The sequence below is a fragment of the Phyllostomus hastatus genome, unplaced genomic scaffold (genome assembly GCF_019186645.2).
Source record: "Phyllostomus hastatus isolate PE091 unplaced genomic scaffold, TTU_PhHast_1.1 phas_contig_210, whole genome shotgun sequence".
NCBI lineage: Eukaryota > Metazoa > Chordata > Mammalia > Chiroptera > Phyllostomidae > Phyllostomus > Phyllostomus hastatus.
The window spans coordinates 25104668-25124166 of NW_025333737.1; the positions used below are offsets into that span (position 1 = coordinate 25104668).

The 19499-nt window shown below is 39.6% G+C and overlaps 1 protein-coding gene across 2 annotated transcripts in view; it reads left to right on the forward strand.

The window, feature by feature from the left end:
• MBTD1 (mbt domain containing 1) overlaps positions 1–19499 on the forward strand; it is a 68282-nt gene that overhangs the window by 34558 nt on the left and 14225 nt on the right. For both annotated transcript variants that reach the window (XM_045836532.1, XM_045836533.1), the window contains exons 9-14: positions 8376–8493; positions 13886–14020; positions 14303–14391; positions 14590–14824; positions 15427–15482; positions 15822–15926. In XM_045836532.1, coding sequence (XP_045692488.1) covers positions 8376–8493; positions 13886–14020; positions 14303–14391; positions 14590–14824; positions 15427–15482; positions 15822–15926 — 738 coding nt within the window. The remainder of the gene's footprint in view (positions 1–8375; positions 8494–13885; positions 14021–14302; positions 14392–14589; positions 14825–15426; positions 15483–15821; positions 15927–19499) is intronic.

Genomic DNA, 19499 nt, shown 5'->3' on the forward strand with positions numbered 1-19499 from the left:
TTTAAATAACAGCATGTAAACACAACTGAATGGAAATCCAAATGAATTTTCATTCATTTATGGCCAGTATAGGATCTTGATCAAATCCAAGCATATAAATTTAGTGGTAGAAATATAAATTAAAATTTGTTCATTCATCTGCTAGTTTTCTTCTTTGAAAGTACAAGTGTTGAGCCCTTAGCCCTTGTGGCATGCGGACTGTCTCAGCCAACTTACACGAAATCTTACATTCTTCATCTCAGTGTGAAGTAGGTGACTTATTTTACTATAATGTTGATAAACGGTGTCACATTTGTGAAATATATTGAATATATGGCAACAGCAGTTTTAAAAAGAACTACTAAGCAAATCTTTAACTTTCCTCTCTTAGGATAGTTTTTTCTGGTACTAAGAAACTCAAAATTAGATTAAATTCTCAGATATAATAAGTCTTTCATCCTAGATACCTGGAACATCTGTCTGCTGTCTCCTGAATAGCTTTTATATCTTTACTGCCTTTATTTTAATATTGTTTTTTTATGCTTTAATGTAATAAACCGTGCAAGCTATTTTATTTAAGTAGTCAGAATACCTTTTATAATAGCATTTCAAAGTCCCAGTAGCATGTTTTATTTCATGTCCATATCTTTGAATAGTAAACTATATTAAAATTCTTTGCAAGAAAATGTCATAATAATGAAATTGACTTTGCTTTTGACTTTGTTCTTTTAAGATTATTGACGTACTCTATCATATAGAATGTAGCATTTAGCCTTAGTGTCATATTCCTAACAATGAATAATGTGGAGCCTCCTCTTTTGCATTTAGAAGTGAGGCATCTGTCGCCCAGTGCCTTTCTGTTCCACTCATCTTTCTTTACTGCCTTGTCCTTATCAAATAGAAAAAATTTTACGTTAGTAATTTCTTAGTATATTTTAGTACAAATGCATTTGCTTTGTTGCCTTGACCAGCATCTTTCATGTGAAGCCATTTGGTTTAGGACATCACACCTCATGCTGCACTTGATTTTTCTTTTTTTAGAATTGACTCCTCGTGGTTCTCCCCAAGATAGTTTTCTAGGTCTATCCAGAGAGAGTGAGTAGCTTTTGCTGTAGAAAACCCATTGTCAGAAGCAGCTGGGAACACAAGATCCTGCCTTATGTTATCTATCTTCTAGTCTTTTAAGATTTGACGTGTGCCCTAACACTGGTTCATCAGTAGGGCCCACTTCCTCCAGACTCTGCATGTGCCTCGTCTTCAGCTTGAACAGAGGCTAGTAGCCTTTCCCCAATCCTACCGATTCTTCATTCAAACATAATTTTTTTTTTTTTTTTAAACACCCAGTGTGTAACCTGGAAGGCAAGTTGTTCTGATTGGAAAAGCAATTTATGGTGAGGGCAGTGTCAGAGCCTTAAGGGTAGAATTCCTCTTTCTATGGTCTATCTTCTGACAATAAAATTTCTGCCAAGCATATTATAGGGCTATATTCTCTTCAGTAATTGCTGCAATTATGCATAGTGGTTTATAATCACAACAATGTTTGATTTTTTTATAATTTACTAATGGAAATCAAGCCCAGTTGTCATTAAATATATGCATTTAGAAATCTGTATGTTATGATTGCCAGATACCTGATAGGTCTGTCAGTTTCTCTGGGTGGTAGTTTTTAGACTTTTTATCTTAAGCATCAGAATTCCCCTTTTCCCTAATAAACATAGCCAGGATAAGAGGAAGCTACTCTGATTGGTCTGGAAGACATGGGGTGGTATGGCCAGAGCCTTGACCCCGGCCTTTGGCTCCCCCTTCTTGGCAGCCTCTGAGGCTGCAAACCACTGAGTTAAATAACACCACTTTTAATTAATCCTGAGTCATATGGCCACAAAGCTGTAAGTCATCTTAAAAAACATCTAGTTCATTTGATCCATCTCTTATTGTAAATGAAGGGACTTGCTACTCTTTTTAGTAGCTAGATTGTAATTTTCAGTTTTGGGCTTTAACCTGTATTTCATAATGCAAAATTTTTTTATTTGATTGTGTTTAACATCGACTTGAATTAAGCCTGTATAGAAAAAAACACTCATGTGTTTCTCCTTTATTCACATACTAGTACCACACAATAGTCCTAACACTGGATTTAGAGGTTTTTCTTCACACATTAAGCAAGTCTTTGACACCAGCCAAGCATCCTGTAATTTAGTTCAATTCTGACACTGTCTACCTGGAGTGAGTGAGCATCAGATCCCACAAGATAAAGGCTCAGTCCCACAAGACTACCCCCATTTCAGACACCAGTCAAAAGTCCCAGGTTGTCACCTGTACTTCTGATAGACCAGCTATAAATTAGAGTTTCTGTGACCCCTTGAGTTTGTTAATTTGCTAAAATGGTTCACAGAACTGGGGAAACACATTTACTGATTCATTATTAAGGATATAATAAAGGGTATAAATGAAGAGATGCATAGGGCATAGTATGTGAAAAGGGACACGGAACTTTCATGAGGTCTCCAGACGTGCCACTCTCCTAGCACCTCCGCTGGGTACCAGCCCGGAAGCTCTCCAAACCGCATACATAGGGATTGTTATGGGGGCTTCCTCACTTAAGCATGATCTCCTTTCCCATCCCCTCTCACTTTCCTGGAAGGTGAGGAATGGGGCCGAAAGTTCCAAGCTGACAATTACAGCTTGTTGTTCCTGGTGACCGGCTCCCATCCTGATGCTGTCTAGAAGCCCACAGAGAGTTATATATTAGCACCAAAACACTCTTTCACCCAAGAAATTCTGAAGGATTTAGGGGCTCTGTGTCAAGAACCAGGGCCAAAGGCCAAATACTAGAGCAAAAGATGCTTCTAATGCTCTTGTTGCTTAGGAAATTAGGAAGGTTTTTTTGTTTGTTTGTTTAAGATTTTATTTATTTATTTTTAGAGAGGGGAGGGAGAGAGAAGGGCGGGGGGAGAGAGAGAGAGAGAGAGAGAGAAACATCAGTGTGCGGTTGCCGGGGGTTATGGCCTGCAACCCAGGAATGTACCCTGGCTGGGAATCGAACCTGGGACACTTTGGTTCCCAGCCCGTGCTCAATCCACTGAGCTACGCTAGCCAGGGAAATTAGGAAGGTTTTAAGAGTTCTCTGCCAGGAACCAGGTAAGAGACCAGTATGGTTTTGGTTTTGTTTTTTGCTATTACTTCACAGCCCCAAAAAGCAGTGTCCGTTTCTGTCCTAACTGCAAAAAATTTCCAAAATACTACTATAGAACCACATGCCAATTAGGTACAATATATAAATTAATGAAATTCACAGGTTATTTTCCTCTAGTGGGAATTTATTTTTGCACCCAAGAGAACTTCTAGTTACTCTGTGTACATGCAGAACATTAGCTATAAAGCGCTGTTAATATTTTTTAAAGACTGTAGTCTTAAGTTGAAGCACTCCTATTTCCCATTATTTGCTTTATAAAATCAAGCAAAGCATTTCTTTCCTAGGTATTACAGTGCGGGGCAAATTGTGCTAATACCAAATGTATATGAATCATCAAAAGCTAAAATCGTAATCCTTCAGTTATGTATTTACAGGTTTCACATTTCTTTTGTTTGGTACCTGGATGGTATATTCTACTATCTTGCAGTATTGTCATTGCTAAAGCCAGAAGTGTCAGCATCCTGCTTTTTTTGCCCTTGAAAATAGTTACAGTTTTGTATATTTTTTTAAAGTCCTTTGTACATGTATGCAGGTACATGTATGCTGTGCCTTTAGTAAAGCTTAGTTTGCTGTACATTTACATCCCACCTCCACAAATACCACCTGGTGTTTCTTACCTGATATTTTCTAGCCCTCTCTTTGGTGCCTGACCTGTACACCAGCTATTCCGAGGGAATAAGGTTACCCATATTTCTTTGCCACCTGTGTCACAAGTATACTTTCAATTTTAAGAACAAAAGAAAAGCCCTTTTGTTTGTATATATACAGTAACAATAGTTTATAGCAAAACTTATCTACTTGTCAGGTATGTGCTTATCAGTAAAATAATCTCTTCCAAGTTTAAAAAAAAAAAGGTCTTGCCTATCCTTGACCACATGCGCGCACTTTCACGTGACTCCACTGAAAGTTGAAAATAAATACGACTTCATCCATTTTAACTATGTTAGAATCTACACTAGATTGTCATCCTAGATTGCAGAATTTTTTTTTTAATGGAAAGAAAACTTAAATTAGTTCTGGCACTTGGTTGCTCCATCTGAGTTAGTTATTGTGTTACCACAAAAGATTCTCTGTAGGAAAGCAGTGAACTGTGATATAGCAAAACTCACCAGTGTTAAACAAAACCTAAATAATCTAGATTACTTTCTTTTTCTTTTATAGTTAAAGATTTTATTTATTTTTAGAGAGGGGAAGGGAGGGAGGAAGAGAGAGAGAGAAACCTCAATGTGTGTTGCCTCTCACATGCCACCTACTAAGGACCTGGCTCACAACCCAGGCACGTGCCCTGATTGGGAATCAAAATGGTGACCTTTTGGTTCACAGGACAGTGCTCAGTCCACTAAGCCACACCAGCCAGGGCTAGATTACTTTCTTAATTTTGGTATGATTTCTAAAGTGTTTGTTCTATTGCAGTCTCCCAATTCTTAAACAATATTGGTTTAATATGTGGTTTTTTTAATTATGTGCTGTTTTATGCCTTTAAAACCTAGTAACCACTGTTTTCTGTCTCTTTTTATGTTGTGCACATGGCATTGTCTCATTTGTAATCTTACTTCCGCCCCAAGCATCCCATTTTTGTGTAGTGTCCTTGCACTCCCCATCTCCCTGTTCCCACCACCCCAAAAAGTACATTCTAGTATTGAAGGGTGAATGGGCTTTCTGGAGAAAAAGGGAGCAGTTGTTTTTTTCCTGTTAATTCTAGCAAGTAGTATTATTTAGGAGTAGTTTTTAGTTCATTTCCGGTAATTTTTTCCTCCATCATTTTAGCCAAATATTTCATCTTTCTTTTTTTTTTTTTTAAGATTTTATTTATTTACTTTTAGAGAGAGGGGAAGGGAGGGAGAGAGAGAGAAACATCAATGTGTGGTTGCCTTTTGTGCATCCCCCACTGGGGACCTGGCCCACAACCCAGGCATGTGCCCTGATGGGAATCGAACCTGCATTCCTTTGGTTTGCCGTTCGGCGCTCAGTCCCGGAAGCCACACCAGCCAGGGTTCATCTTTTTCTACTTGATGCACTTTAGTAATCATATGCCTGTTAATCTTAAAATATTTCAATGGTGGCTTTTTCTGCATTTGCCATATTATCATTGGGATTGAGTCTTTTTTGGTTACCTAGTGCAGCTTTCAAGGCTAACCCTCTACCCACTTAAACTCTATTAATGTTGAAGATTGTGTGTGGTTATCAAGAGTTATCGGCTGGCAGCTCTATGGAAGGAAATCTGTATTTCTGCCATGAAGCCTCGTGTGTGCAGTGTGTCAGCTCTCTTAGGTTCTGAGTACTAGCCATCCGGGCTATTGGACTATCTGGGAATGTTCTTGAAGTGCAGAAAATCGGACTTCCCACCAAATTATTTTCTTTCAGACAGTCAGGTGGAGGTTTTACATTTGTGCTGGGGAGCCCTCAGCATTTGGATTTGGCCATGTCCTGCAGGACCTGATGATAGCTTACCTTGCAGGGAAGGAGAGTCGCTCCCAGATAGCCCTCACGAGTGGCCCTGGAGCAGGAAGTGGTGAAGCAGATCTTCCTGGTTTGGGAGGAGCCTGAGGTGGACCTCTCGTCCTGAGTCTGGAAGGTAAATTTGTTGTTACCTGTAAATTATGGTTCTGCTAGTTCATGCTATGCCAATCCAGACTTTCAGAGGTATCCCTCCTGCCAGCAAGAGAAGACAGATGACTTGGATGAAGATGGCTGTCAAGCCCTGGGTCATTTAGTCTTCCACACTTAAGAATATTCATTTAAACAAAAGGGCAGATATATCTATGTAATTACCTTGCTATTTCAACACATCGAGCACATACCGTTCAATGACTGTGGTGCTCTTTTACGTTGTTGTTTTCGTTTCCTCTTTTTTCTTTCTCAGAGTAAACCATATGGATTGGTTTAAGAGGGCCTAGCAGAACCACAAACTTACAGGCAAGAACAAATGTCACTTTCTGCTACTTTCTCCTATACCAATCCAGACTGTAAGGGCCAAAACCATAATATCCCCCACTAAAGTCAACATTAACTTTATTTTTTCAGTGATCGTATTGACACTTTGTTTTCTTTAATAAAATGTAACAAAGTTATTTTCTCCAAACAATTATTAAGGCTTTTTAAAAAAAACTCAGCATGACATTGTCATACATAATTCAAAAGGGAATCTTGTATGCCAAATTCACTTAGCAGTGTCCCAACATAAACCCCAGCTGGTCAACAATTCCATGCCTCTTTCTTCTCAATGAAAAATAAACCCATTCCATAAGATTTGGCAGCCAAATAAAGAGGGATGAATACACTACCTTAATTCAATACATATATTTAACTACATCTGTCTGCTCTGATTGGTTCTTCCTCACAGAATTGAATGCATGTTCTTGGTGTTAATTTATTTTAGCTTAATCTGTGTTACCTATCTTCCTTCCAGCCTCCTTTTCTAATTATATCTGCTGGCAATAGGGATGGCCCCAGTCTAGAGTGATATAGGGGGAGATAGCAGAACCTGAAGAGTCCAATATTTCAATTTAAAAAAAGCAGAAGGAGGTAGTCATGGTGGATGTATTATTTTTTTTGTACAGCTCAAGGAGGTAGTGATGTGTACTCTTCCAGAATCAAAAATTGTTGAGCTAGGCCACCGTCCGCAAGTTACTGAGGCAGACTCACTGTTGCTACTTCAAGCAGTAGCTACAAATTGATTCCGTGTTTGGTTCCAGACTTACCCTAGTTCAGTATTTGACATTTTCTTCCTCTCCTTCAGAAATTCTATGTAAACTATTGAGAGGATAGGGGTTTTGAATACTGTGTTAGGCTAATCTTCCTGTTGGGTTAGTATTTGCCAAAGTGTGGGAGTCCTTGCATGAAAAACATCGCAGAATGTTCAGAGTGGCTGGTTTGTGTAACTCCTGGATGTCTTCGTTTACTCATCTTCAAGCTTGGAAGCTATTTTGTCTTTTCCTGATTCGTTTGTATTATCAGGTCTTTTACAACCTCACCTAATCCTTTTCTCTGTGGTCAAGGTGTTAACTTATACTTAATGAGGAGCTGGAGTCAAGGGCCACAGAGATGGTTCAGTATTGTCAACATTTATATTCCTGAATTTGCTGATTTTGATTTAATCAACCATTGCATACGTGCCAAATACTTGTAAATGGCCTCAAGGTTTAGTTTTTTAATCCTCCCCCAAGGACATGCCCTTTGATTTTAAAGAGAGAGGGAGGGAGGGAGAGAAACATCCATGGTGGGGAGAGAACCATCTGTGGTAGGTCAACTGGTTGCCCCTCATGTGCTCCCCAACCGGGACCGAGCCTGCCACCCAGGCATGTGACCTGACTGGGAATCAAACCCACGACCTTTCGGTTTACAGGAGGACGCTCCAGCCAACTGAGCCACACCAGTCAGGGCAATGGCCTCACATTTTAAGGATTAAAATGGAGTGGAAATTGTAATTTGGAAACGTATGTGAACTTTTTGAAAATCCCTTCATGATAGCCATTTGATTGGTTTTCTGGATCTCCATCTTAACCATTTGGTATAAAGGCTAGTGATTTCCAGCTCTAACATTGAAAGTTTTTTCTTTGTTTATAGTAACTCCTGCATGAAAAATTTAGAAACAGCATTATTTAGCCATGGTATGCGTAAACTCCAACTTTTAAATAACTTGACTCGGTACTTTTGCCACATGTCTGTCTGAACAGGCTGTATTTCTGTTCTATGAATTTTAACTAAGTTGAAATATAAATAACTAAGTTTTGTTTCTCCTTTGTTATTAGAAACCACATTGCTGATGGGAATTATTTTTCTTTCGGCTCTTTGGCAAGATCTTTTAAAATTAGGGATTAAAGTGCAGTCATTCATTCAGTACATGTTAAAAATAATGAGTTTCTTAAGTCAGTTTTGTCCTGTGAAATCTACCAAGTTGTGATTCAGCTTTTACAAAAATTACTGCTCAAGTCTTGTATTAGGACAGTATTGAGTTTTGAAGTCAACATGGATCTATTCTAATGTATGTGAATCCTCTTCATCTTGAGCTTGACGCTGTCACTGGCTTTCTCCAAATAGAATTCTGTGAAAAAAGAAATAATTACACTTCTAAAGAAAAGTGAATAATTTGAATGGCATTTTTAGTTCAGTATTTTATTATTGGTAGCAATGCTTAAGTTTGGATGGACTGTTTTAGGCTTTGTATTAATAAAATGATAATTTAATAATTTTTATATGACAGGCACCTATGGGGACCTGCTGGGGTGATATCTCAGAGAATGTGAGAGTAGAAGTTCCCAATACAGACTGCAGCCTGCCTACCAAAGTCTTCTGGATTGCTGGGATTGTAAAACTAGCAGGTGAAGAGCACGCTTCATGTATTAGAAAACGCCAAATGTGTTTGTAACTTATAAGGAAGCATATTTGTGAATTTTGCAAATGTTGCCAAATAAATTAATATGGTAATAGGGCAGGGATTGGCAAACTTTTTCTGTAAAAAGCAAAACAGTCCATGTTTTCAGCTTCTTGGACAATACAGTCTGTCATAACTACTCAACTCAGCCATCATAGCATGAAAACAGCCGTAGTGATACATAAATGAATAGGCATGGCTGTGATTTAGTAAAACTTTACTTATAAGCACTGAATTTGATTTTTATTTAAATGTCATGTATCTTGAAATATTATTCTTCCTTTGTTTTCTAGGTTTGTTTGTTTTCCATTAAAAGTGTAAACACCATTCTTAGATGGCAGAATATAAAAAACATCAGGCCAGATCTGTGGGCCAATGATAGTTTGCCAACCCCTGGAATAGGGAAATACTTGAAAAAGTAACACACAGTTGAGGTACTGAAAAAAGTGATAAGATTTATAATGCCAAAAATAAACTAGGGTTGATAATTTTGTGTGTCTTGGATTCTTCCTTTTTTCTCATCCTCACTCCCTTTATATACTCTGGCCCTTCTTAATTGCTCATGAAATAAATGCGTTAGGTATTTATGACATTAGACACTGTAAGCAAGTGATGTGCAGGAGTGTAAGATTTGTTTGTTTTTTTTCAGCAACCTTACATCTGCCAGTGTTGGATATGATTATGACAGGGTGCCCAGTGAGTGGCGGTATAGTAGGGCACTGGAGTACTTTGGAGGAGGGATAGCCACTCAACTAAGAAAAGTTGTCCTTAGATGACTGGAAGAGGTGTCTTATTCAGCCTGCTCTTTTTAGCCCTGTCCAGAAATTCTCCCCCAAACACCCTGCGTACTGGTCACTGTTCTGCCGATAAATTTAATTTACCTAAAAATGATCTTAATTCCATTTTTCTACTCAAATGCCTTTTTTTTAATTGTTGATTTTTAGAGAGAAACAAATTTATTGTTTCACTTCTTCATGCATACATTGGTTGATTCTTCTGTGTGCCCTGAACGGGGTTTGAGCCCGGAGCCTTGGCATACCCAGATGGTGCTCTGACCGAGCTACCTGGCCAGGGTCCGCTCAGATGTCTTTAATGCTTCCTTTGTCGTTCAAGGACAGATATGGTCAGCATTTACAGCTAGTTGAGTTGCACCATATGCCAGTGCCCAAATTTTTGTTGCTCCCCAACATAAGTGATCTTTTCTGATGGGATCAATCTTCCTCCTCCCTCATATAACCTATTCTCTGTCACCTCTGTGCCTCTGCTTACTCCCATAGCAATGTGCCATGCTTTTCTTTTTTTAATTTAATACAAATAATTATATTTTATTGATTATGTTAATACAGTTGTCCTGATTTTTCCATCTTTAGTCCCCCTCCACCCAGCACCCCCACTCCTTCAAGCAATCCCCCCACCATTGTTCATGTCCATGGGTCATGTGTGTATAAGTTCCTTGGCTGCTCCATTTCCTATATTGTACTTGACATCCCCACGGCTATTCTGTGACTACCTGTTTGTACTGCTCAATCCCCTCACCTCTTCACCCTTTCCCCCATAACTCCTCCCATCTGGCAACCATCAAAATGCTCTCTGTATCCATGATTCTGTCTCTGTTGTTCTTGTTTGCTTAGCTTGTTTTTTAGATTCAGTTGGTGATAGATATGTATTTATTGCCATTTTATTGTTCATAGTTTTGATCTTTTTTAAAAAGATTTTATTTATATTTAGAAAGGGGGAAAGGGAGGGAGAAAGAGAGGGAGAGAAACATCAGTGTGTGAGAGAAACAATAGGTGGCCTCTCTCACACCCCCGACTGGGGACCCGGCCCACAACCTAGGCATGTGCTCTGCCAGGAATCGAACCAGCAACCTTTGATTCATAGGTCGGCACTCAGTCCACTGAGCCAAACCAGCCAGGGCTGATCTTCTTTTTCTTAAATAAGCTCCTTTAACATTTCATACAATGATGATTTGGTGATAATGAACACCTTATGTTTTTATTTGTTTGTGTTGGGGTTTTTTTTGTTTGTTTTGGGGTTTTTGTTTTTTGTGTTTTTTAATCTGGGAAGCTCTTTATCTGTCTTTTGATTCTAAATGATAGCTTTGCTGAGTAGAGCATTCTTGGTGTAGGTCCCTGCTTTTCATGACTTTGAATGTTTCGTGCCAGTCGCTCCTAGCCTGCAAAGTTTCTTTTGAGAAATCAGCTGACAGTCTTATGGGAACTCCCCTGTAGGTAACTAACTGCTTTTTTTTTTCTTGCTGCTCTTAAGATGCTCTCTTTATCTTTAACCTTTGGCGTTTTAATTTTGATGTGTATTGGAGTGGGCCTCTTTACATCTTTCTTATTTGAGACTCTGTGCTTCCTGGACTTGCTGTTTCCTTCACCAAATTAGGCAAGTTTCTTTCATTATTTTTCAAATAGATTTCCAGTTCTTTGCTCTTTCTGTTCTCTTGGCATCCCTATGATGTGAGTGTTGGAATGCTTGAAGTTGTCCCAGAGGCTACTTATACTATCCTCAGTTTTTTGGATTCTTTTTTCTTGTTGTTGTTCTGATTGGTTGTTTTTTGCTTCCTTAGGTTCCAAATCATTGATCTGATTCTTGGCTTCATCCACTCTACTACTATTTCCCTATAAAATGTTCTTTATTTCAATTAGTGTATCGTTCGTTTCTGACTGGATCTTTTTTATGCTGTTCAAGTCCTCGCTAAGTTCCTTGAGCAACCTTATAAACAGTGTTTTGAACTCTGCATCTGATAGATTGTTTATCTCCATTTCATTTAGCTCTTTTTTGGACTTTTGATCTGTTCTTTCAATTGGACCATATTTCTTTGTCTCCTCATTTTGGCAGCCTCCCTATGTTTGTTTCTATGTATTAGCTGCTTTGACTCCGTGTCTTGGTAGTCTGGCCTAATGTAGTAGGTGCCCTGCAGGGTCCAGTGGCACAGCCTCCCCTATCACCCAAGCTGGGCTCGAGGTGCACCCTTTGTGTAGGCTGAGTACACCCTCTCCTTGTAGTTGAGCTTTGGTTGCTCTTGGCAGATTAAAGAGAGGGATGTACCCAGGCCAGTCAGCTGCAAGGACTGGCTTTGACCACTGACCACCAACCTCTGCCCTCTGTGGAGGATCAGTTGTGCAGTAGCAGGGTGGTGGTGCTTGGATGTGGTCTGTAGCTGTCCACTGTGTGTGCTGGCCCTGGGGTTTCCCAGGTGGGGCAGGCCAAGATCAGCCCCCACCTGTGTTTTGCCTGGGGCCACCCTGCCTGAGTTGCAAAGTAATCTGAGATGGCTGGTACTTGTACTTGGTTTGGAGAGTCCTAGGTAAAGCCAGGCTATGAACCTAGGCTGGTTGCTGCTAGTGCAGAGCTGGGGGCTCACTGAGGCCACCTTTTGCTTGTTTGAGAGGATTTAGGCCCTTGTGAAGCAGGAGCCAAGACCAGCCATTCATATGGAAAATTAGCTTGAGAGGGTCCATAAGTTGGGTGGGGCTATGTCTCTGGGGATCTCCAAGGCATGTCAAGTGTTAGCCAGGTTGATGGGGTCTCAGCTATGGCACTAGCTTGCAGGCTCTTTCAGGGGAGGCTTTAGAAAGGGGACAGTGGCCTCTGCTCACCTTGATGCCCGACACTTCAGTTCCTCCCTTTATGCCCTTGATGCCTTTCAAGCTGCTGCCCCAGTGCTGGAGCTCAAAGGGAGTGAGTCTGAGTAGGTGAGTCTGTGTGTAGGCTGTATAAGAGGAGCTTCTTGGGACTCATGGACTCAGTCCCCACTGGTTTTTGCAGCCATAAGTTGTGGGGACTTACCTTCCTGGCTCTGGAACCCTGGGCTGGGTGGCCTAGTGTGGGGCTGGAACTACTTGCTCCTGAGATATCCCTCTAGAAGTTTTAGCCACCACTCGTGAGGGACCACCCTTTTCTGCACATGTGCCCCTCCTACTATTCTGGGTGGATATGGTTTCTTTAATTCTGCCAGACTTCCATTCAACTTAATTTCTGATGGTTATTATATATTTCAGTTAAAATTTTGATGTGGTTGTGCAAAGAGGTGAGCCATATCTACCTGTGCCACCATCCTGACTGGAAGTCTATTTCATGCTTTGTACTTAGCATGTAACCCAATTCAACTCCCACCTTTTCCTTCAGATATTTCCCCAGCTATATAAGCATTTCTAAATGATTGTATTCTCTACACCAAAATTTAAAACAGCAATATGTTGTTTCTGTCCTCGATGTTTAAGTCAGTGGCAGTGAATATCTAAGAATTATTATTTGCCTTCCATGTCTGATTTTACTTTTCTGTTTTATCTAATTGCTTCATATATCTTATTCTAGCCACTTTAATGGTATTTTAGAAGTGAGCCTGATGATATTATGAACTAGAGCTTAATATAATATGATAATTATGAACTATAGCCGTTAACAGACTCGTGAGTTTTTCTGTGAATTATGAATTTTAAGGCTAAAGGTTTAATGCTATAAATTTTTATCTTAGATATTAACTCATGAAAATGCTGACTGAACTTACCTCCTGGCCTGAAATATAAGTTATTGGTCCTCTTTTATTCCACTAAAGGCCTTAAGTTAAACCTTGATCTATTTCAACCTAAGATTTATTAAATTACAAACAGGTTATATAACCTTACTATTCTTTCTATGAAATATAGTTTCCTATTTGCTTAGTAGATACAGTTTTTAAATGATTTCACATGCTATTGTTTGTATTTATTGAGTTTCTTGACCTAACATTTTTCTAGTCTTATTTCCAAATAAATAGGTTGAACATTTTAGACTTTGGAAGTAGCTAAATCCAGATTATCAACTGGATAAAGTAATTTCTCTGAAATATACTTTAACTGGATTTCTTTGACTTAAAAAGGTTTTATTAACCACACAATCATCTTTCTTTTATTTTCAAAACGACACATTCTAGAACTTTCCCAACCGTGTTTTCACTGCAGATTTATTTTTCAGAATTTAAAAAACTATGAGTGAAATTGAAATACATTCAAAGGAGGAAGCCATGCCCTGAAAACCATTAAACTAGCTGCATTATATAAATGGTTCTCGGTTGGAGTGTTGTCCGTGCACCAAGTGCTTCTCGAAGTCCGGTCCCTGCACCAGTGGCCACAGCATCGCTAGGGACTAGTCAGAAATGCAGATCCTCAGACTCACCCGAGATACAAATCAAAACCTCCAGGTTGGGGCCTCGCTGTCTGTCTGCACACAAGTCCTGCAGGTGTTTCTGGTGCAGATGCACGCTAACATTTCCCAGCCATTACCAGCGCTAGATCCTGTTCTGTTTCGTTCGCTTTCTCCTTATGTGGTGATTGCTTTATTGATTTCAGGTTACAATGCCCTGTTAAGATATGAAGGATTTGAAAATGACTCTGCTCTAGACTTCTGGTGCAATGTGTGTGGTTCTGATATCCATCCAGTTGGTTGGTGTGCAGCCAGTGGAAAACCTCTTGTCCCTCCTAGAAGTAAGTAGTCTGTTTATCCTTACTGTAATTTAAATATACATAACTTAATGCAGTTTCACTCGTAGTAACATTAAGATAATATAGAAATTAAAATTATATTTTTTTGTTTTCAAGTAACATATTTGCCAGCAAGACATACTTGTCTTCTATATTTTTGTTGCCCTTCTTCAGGATCTTGATTAATATAGTATATTGCAAGGAAATTTATTTTTCCCTTACAAATACTTTATGAAGCAATTATACTCGTCGCTAAAGTGTAACTGGTTATTTCTTCTGTTCTAGCTATTCAGCATAAGTATGCTAACTGGAAAGCTTTTCTAGTGAAACGACTTACTGGTGCCAAAACACTTCCTCCCGATTTCTCACAAAAGGTAAAGACTTAGAAAGGACTGGAGTGTCAAATGAGAGCTCTGTAAAAAGGAGTGACTTCTGAGTTTTGTTAAGGAATTGCTTTAGTTTAGTGAGCCAGAGCCACATTAAATATCAATAGTTTTAATAGCACAATGGTAAAATGACTTGTAGACCTCTGTCTTGAATTCCAAAGAGTTTTCATCTGCTTTGGTTTCAAGGTTTCAGAGAGCATGCAGTACCCTTTCAAACCTTGCATGAGAGTAGAAGTGGTCGACAAGAGGCATTTGTGTCGAACACGAGTAGCAGTGGTGGAGAGTGTCATTGGAGGAAGATTAAGATTGGTGTATGAAGACAGTGAAGACAGAACAGATGACTTCTGGTGCCACATGCACAGCCCGTTAATCCATCATATCGGTTGGTCTCGAAGCATAGGCCATCGATTCAAAAGATCTGGTAAGCACCTGTCACAAGAACTCCTGTTGACAATGTCACTGAGGCTGAAGTGCACTACTTGATTATTTTCCTCTCCAGAATAGCACAGGTCAGAAATAGCAGTTTAGTTGTCTGGGCTGCTTGTTCTACCTTCATTAGGGAAGCTTCACACCGGAATATTTGTATCCTAATTCCTTTATATTCCTTCTGCTTGTTCCCAGTTTTAAAATAATGCACTTTTGGTCACCACTCCATTTGGTTTTTCTATACTTTTCTTATCCAGCCCATTTGATCTAAAGATACCCTTTCCCATTCCATTCAATTTAAATCAAAATAGGATTACATCTGGTTAGACTTAATACTGAACACATTAAAACATGTTTCTAAAGTTGTAATTCCCTAATTAAGGAAATAGCCAGCATTCTAATTGGCTGACTGTACTTAATGGCACATGTATCCTGACAAGAGAAATTATTAAAGGTTATTCATCGTAAATGTAGAAGGCATGTATTTTTGCCATGTTTTAGAGTATACATACCTTGTGAGTTTGAAACCTTCAAAGAAACGTGGTTTTTGATCTTCTCACAAATGCTGACAGATTAGTATGTAACTTTTCCTTGTAGATATTACAAAGAAACAGGATGGACATTTTGATACACCACCACATTTATTTGCTAAGGTAAGAAGTTTTTATAAGAACCCTCATTTGTAAATTATGTTTGAAAGAGGGTTGTGGGTTTTTCCTAAATTATGGAAATCACAATTACATATGTTCACTTAAAAGGATTGAGACCTTGTAATTCACAGGTGTCACAACTATTGATTATAATTACCCTTAAATTCTGCCGGTTTACCTGAATTCTCTCTGTTCCCTAATGGAAGTTTGAGTTACAATATTAGGTAGGTAGGAGAAGGCATTTGGTATTTCCATGTGGTAAACCTTTTCTAATTGGTAACATTGTAATTATTAAAATTATAACAGTTGTAACAGTAGATGTGCTTTCATGTAATTTTTTAGGTAAAAGAAGTAGACCAGAGTGGGGAATGGTTCAAGGAAGGAATGAAATTGGAAGCTATAGACCCATTAAATCTTTCCACAATATGTGTCGCAACCATTAGAAAGGTAAGAGAATGGGTACTAAACTACAGAAATGCAGTTATAGGAACTGTGTTTAAGGTATTGGGAGAAAGAAGCCCTAACGCAATTCATTTTGACATAAAATATATGTGTCTGGATCTTCACTGGGAAGTCGGTTACTAGTAATTTTAGAATGAATTTGAATTCTCTTATCAGAGGATCTCTTTTTGTATAGCTTGTTGTCAAGATTGTCATCTTGAGTCTGCCACCTTTTTTTGTTGAAGTGTATCCTAAGTAGAGGAAGAATATTTAATTAAATTACTTCCTGGTCAGAGCTAGTCCAGCAGAGAATTGTAACAAGGCCAATATTATCTTCAGTTTCCTGTATAAACTTTTTGGGCCTTTTCCTTCCTTTTGGTAGTGCTTTTCTTTTCTTTTTCTTAATTATTCCTCTTTTTTTCTTTATTTTCAGTTTTTCCTCTTTTCTGACACTGCTTTAGGAAAAGATCTAGAAGAGTGGTTCTCACTTTTCAGTTAGGCATCAGAATCCCCTGGGAAACTTATAAAAATAGGTAATCAGGCCTCTTGTTCCCCTATCTGATTAAATCAGTGTGGTTTGAGGCCCCAGAATTGGCGTGTTGGTTTCTTTTCAAATCCCCAGGTAATCCATAAGCACAGCCACACTTAAGAACCACTGATCATGAGTATACCTACATAAAGGTATAACTTAAATTGTGATGTGCATTTCAACCCAGTTTAAAACCTAAAGCTAAAGGAATTAAAAACAGTGATGTTGGCTGCTGTGTCTCAAGCACCTGTTCAAGGTCACACAGCTAGAAAAGACTGGCTCCAAACCCTGTTCTTCCTCGTTTTCTGACTAGTGATCAGAGTCACCTGCTACAATTTAAAACACATGTTTCCATGATCTGCTCAAGACCTGCTCAATCAGAATCACAAGAAATATTGCCCAGAAATCTGTGTTTGTTTTTAAAAGGAAGAAAGCATGGAGTTCTCTGGGTGATTGTGACTCTCCGGGTTCAGGACCCAGTGCCACTATCCCGTGCCCTTGTCCAGAGAAGTGTCCAGTTAGTACGATGTCAGGCTACCCTCAGGAGATACTGAGTTAATGCCGTCTGTGCTAGGAGACGCTAAAAAGCTTACCGTCTTACGGAACAAAGTAAGATGACAAAAATAAGTTTAATACAAGATTGACCGTGGCTTCAGAAAGGTACAAAGTACTGTTGGGATTCAGACAAAAGAGAGATGATGTTGGCTCAGAGGAATCAGGGAAAGCTTTGTAGAAGGGAGGACATTTGAAAACTTAATCTTGAAGGATGGTAAAAGTGGGCCCAGCAGAGATACAGGAGGAAGCTGCCGTAGGAAGAGAATGCGCACAAAAGCATCCAGGAAGGAAAGTACAGGCCACGTTTAGGAAATGACCAGTGGTTCACACACAGTGCACTTCAGACAAGTTGCACTGAGTATTCTGGGCAAGGCTTTTTCTTTATAAGAAACAGAAACCAGCCCTGGCTGGTGTGGCTCAGTGGCTTTGGGCCTGTGAACCAGAGGGTCACTGGTTCGATTCCCAGTCAGGGCACATGCCTGGGTTGCAGGCCAGGTCTGCAGTAGGGGGGCAACTACATACTAATGTTTCCCTCTCTTTCTCCCTCCCTTCCCCTCTTTAGAAATAAATTTTAAAAATCTTTAAAGAGCTCCAGCTGGTATAGCTCAGTGGATTGAGTGTGGGCTGCAAACCAAAGGGTTGCCAGTACAATTTCCAGTCAGGGCACATGCCTGTGGTATGGGCCAGGTCTCCAGTGGGGGGCCACATGAGAGTCAACCACACATTGATAGTTCTCTCCCTTTCTCCCTCCCTCCCCTCTAAAAATAAATAAATAAAAGATTAAAAGAAAAAAGAAAGAGAAACCCACCCAAGTTAGCTCTAGGAACGTTACTCCGAGGACACAATGGGCAATCTCCCAGACATGGAAGCAAAGGGATGAGAACTGGAAAGCCATGGGCCTGTGTGTCCCCCTCTGCTCTATTCTGAGTCTGTTCCACTTTCCTTTGATGGACGTTGTGCCCACACAGTCAGCACATGTTGCCGCAGTCCTGCTCTGTATCACAGCCTTTCAGTCCCAGCTCTGACATGGGGCTTGAAAAATAGTCTTTGTGTGTTAAGTCTAGTTACTGAGAGAGAATCTAGCTGAACTCAGCCTTTGGCTTGGTCCCCTGAAGGTTAGAAACTAGCCCCTAGCTCAGTCAGTTGCATTTAGAAAGGGAGAAAGGAATCCCATGTGATGTGGGTAGTGCTTTTCAGGGGTCTTGGACAAAGCTGTTGACACTTGAAGAGAAAGTTATTCTATGCAGGGAGGAGCAAAAATAGGTTTACAGTTATTACATAAATAATGCAATAATTAATATGTAATAATATAAGAATAAACTCTGTTTTGTGTACTCAGAACTGTAAACCTACTTTTGCCCTACCCTGTACATACCCAATATAGACGAAAACACCAGAAGGAAGGAACTTGGGAGCAGAGACTGAGAGATAATGTGTAACCCAGTAGTGCAGACTCAGAATGCTTGGTCAGACCCTTCTGAGCTTCCTTTAATGACAGGGTAGGTTGGCGAAGCATTCTGGCATAAACAGAGGTCATACCAAAGGAAAGTTTCACTTGTGAAAGGGAACTGTCCGTAGGGGAAGACTGAAAACAATGCTGTCAAACAGGATAGTGGAGAAGAGAGTTAGTGGCAAGGGTAAAAGGATCGAGTGTTCATAGAGAGTTGCGGGACCTGTAATTGATAACCTTTGAGTTGTTAGTTTGATGCCCTGTGTTAACTTTCAGACACTATGTTCAGCCTGCAAGTAAAATGCAGGACTGAGAAACTAGAATAGAGACAAACTCACAATAAACTTGAGGGGTTGTTGGCATAGAAGTCTGTCATTGAAACGTTGAGTGTGGATGAGGACACCAAAACAGAAAGAACAGGACTAACATCAGAAACCGAAGGGTTGGAGGTGAAAGGGCAGCCGCCACTAAAATGTGGAAGGAATGATCAGAGGTGAGAATATTGACCAGTGACTGCACTGTAATGAGAGTCTGGGAGAAAATGTTTCAAAAAGTTAAGAGTAGCCAGTGGATATTGGAAACTGCGGGAAGGCTGAAGTTTAAGGAGGATGAGTGTTGGGAAAAGGCACTGGATTTGACAAACTGAGGTCATTAGTAAACTTAGCAGTTTAGTAGGGTAAGGACAGAAGTCAGACTGCAAGAAGTGTGTGTGTGTGTGTGTGTGTGTGTGTGTAAGACTTAAGTCTCTAGGTGAAAACAATATAGGAGTCATTATACAGTGAACTGTTTCAAAATAAAGTATTTTTGCTTTTTGTTCCACATAAAATACTTTTAATGTAATAGAAGTTGGAGGACATTAGATTCAGATTAAATGAGCCAGTATTTTGACAAAGGTACCAGTGGTGATCGTAAGACAAGATGGAAAGGTTTGTGTGGGATGGAAAAGGGCTATTGCAACAATTTGAGGTGTGAAAGAAGTGAGGGGAAGACCCTGCCCAACTGGCCTTAGATTCTGTTGTAGAGAAACATGGTTATCTGTGGGATA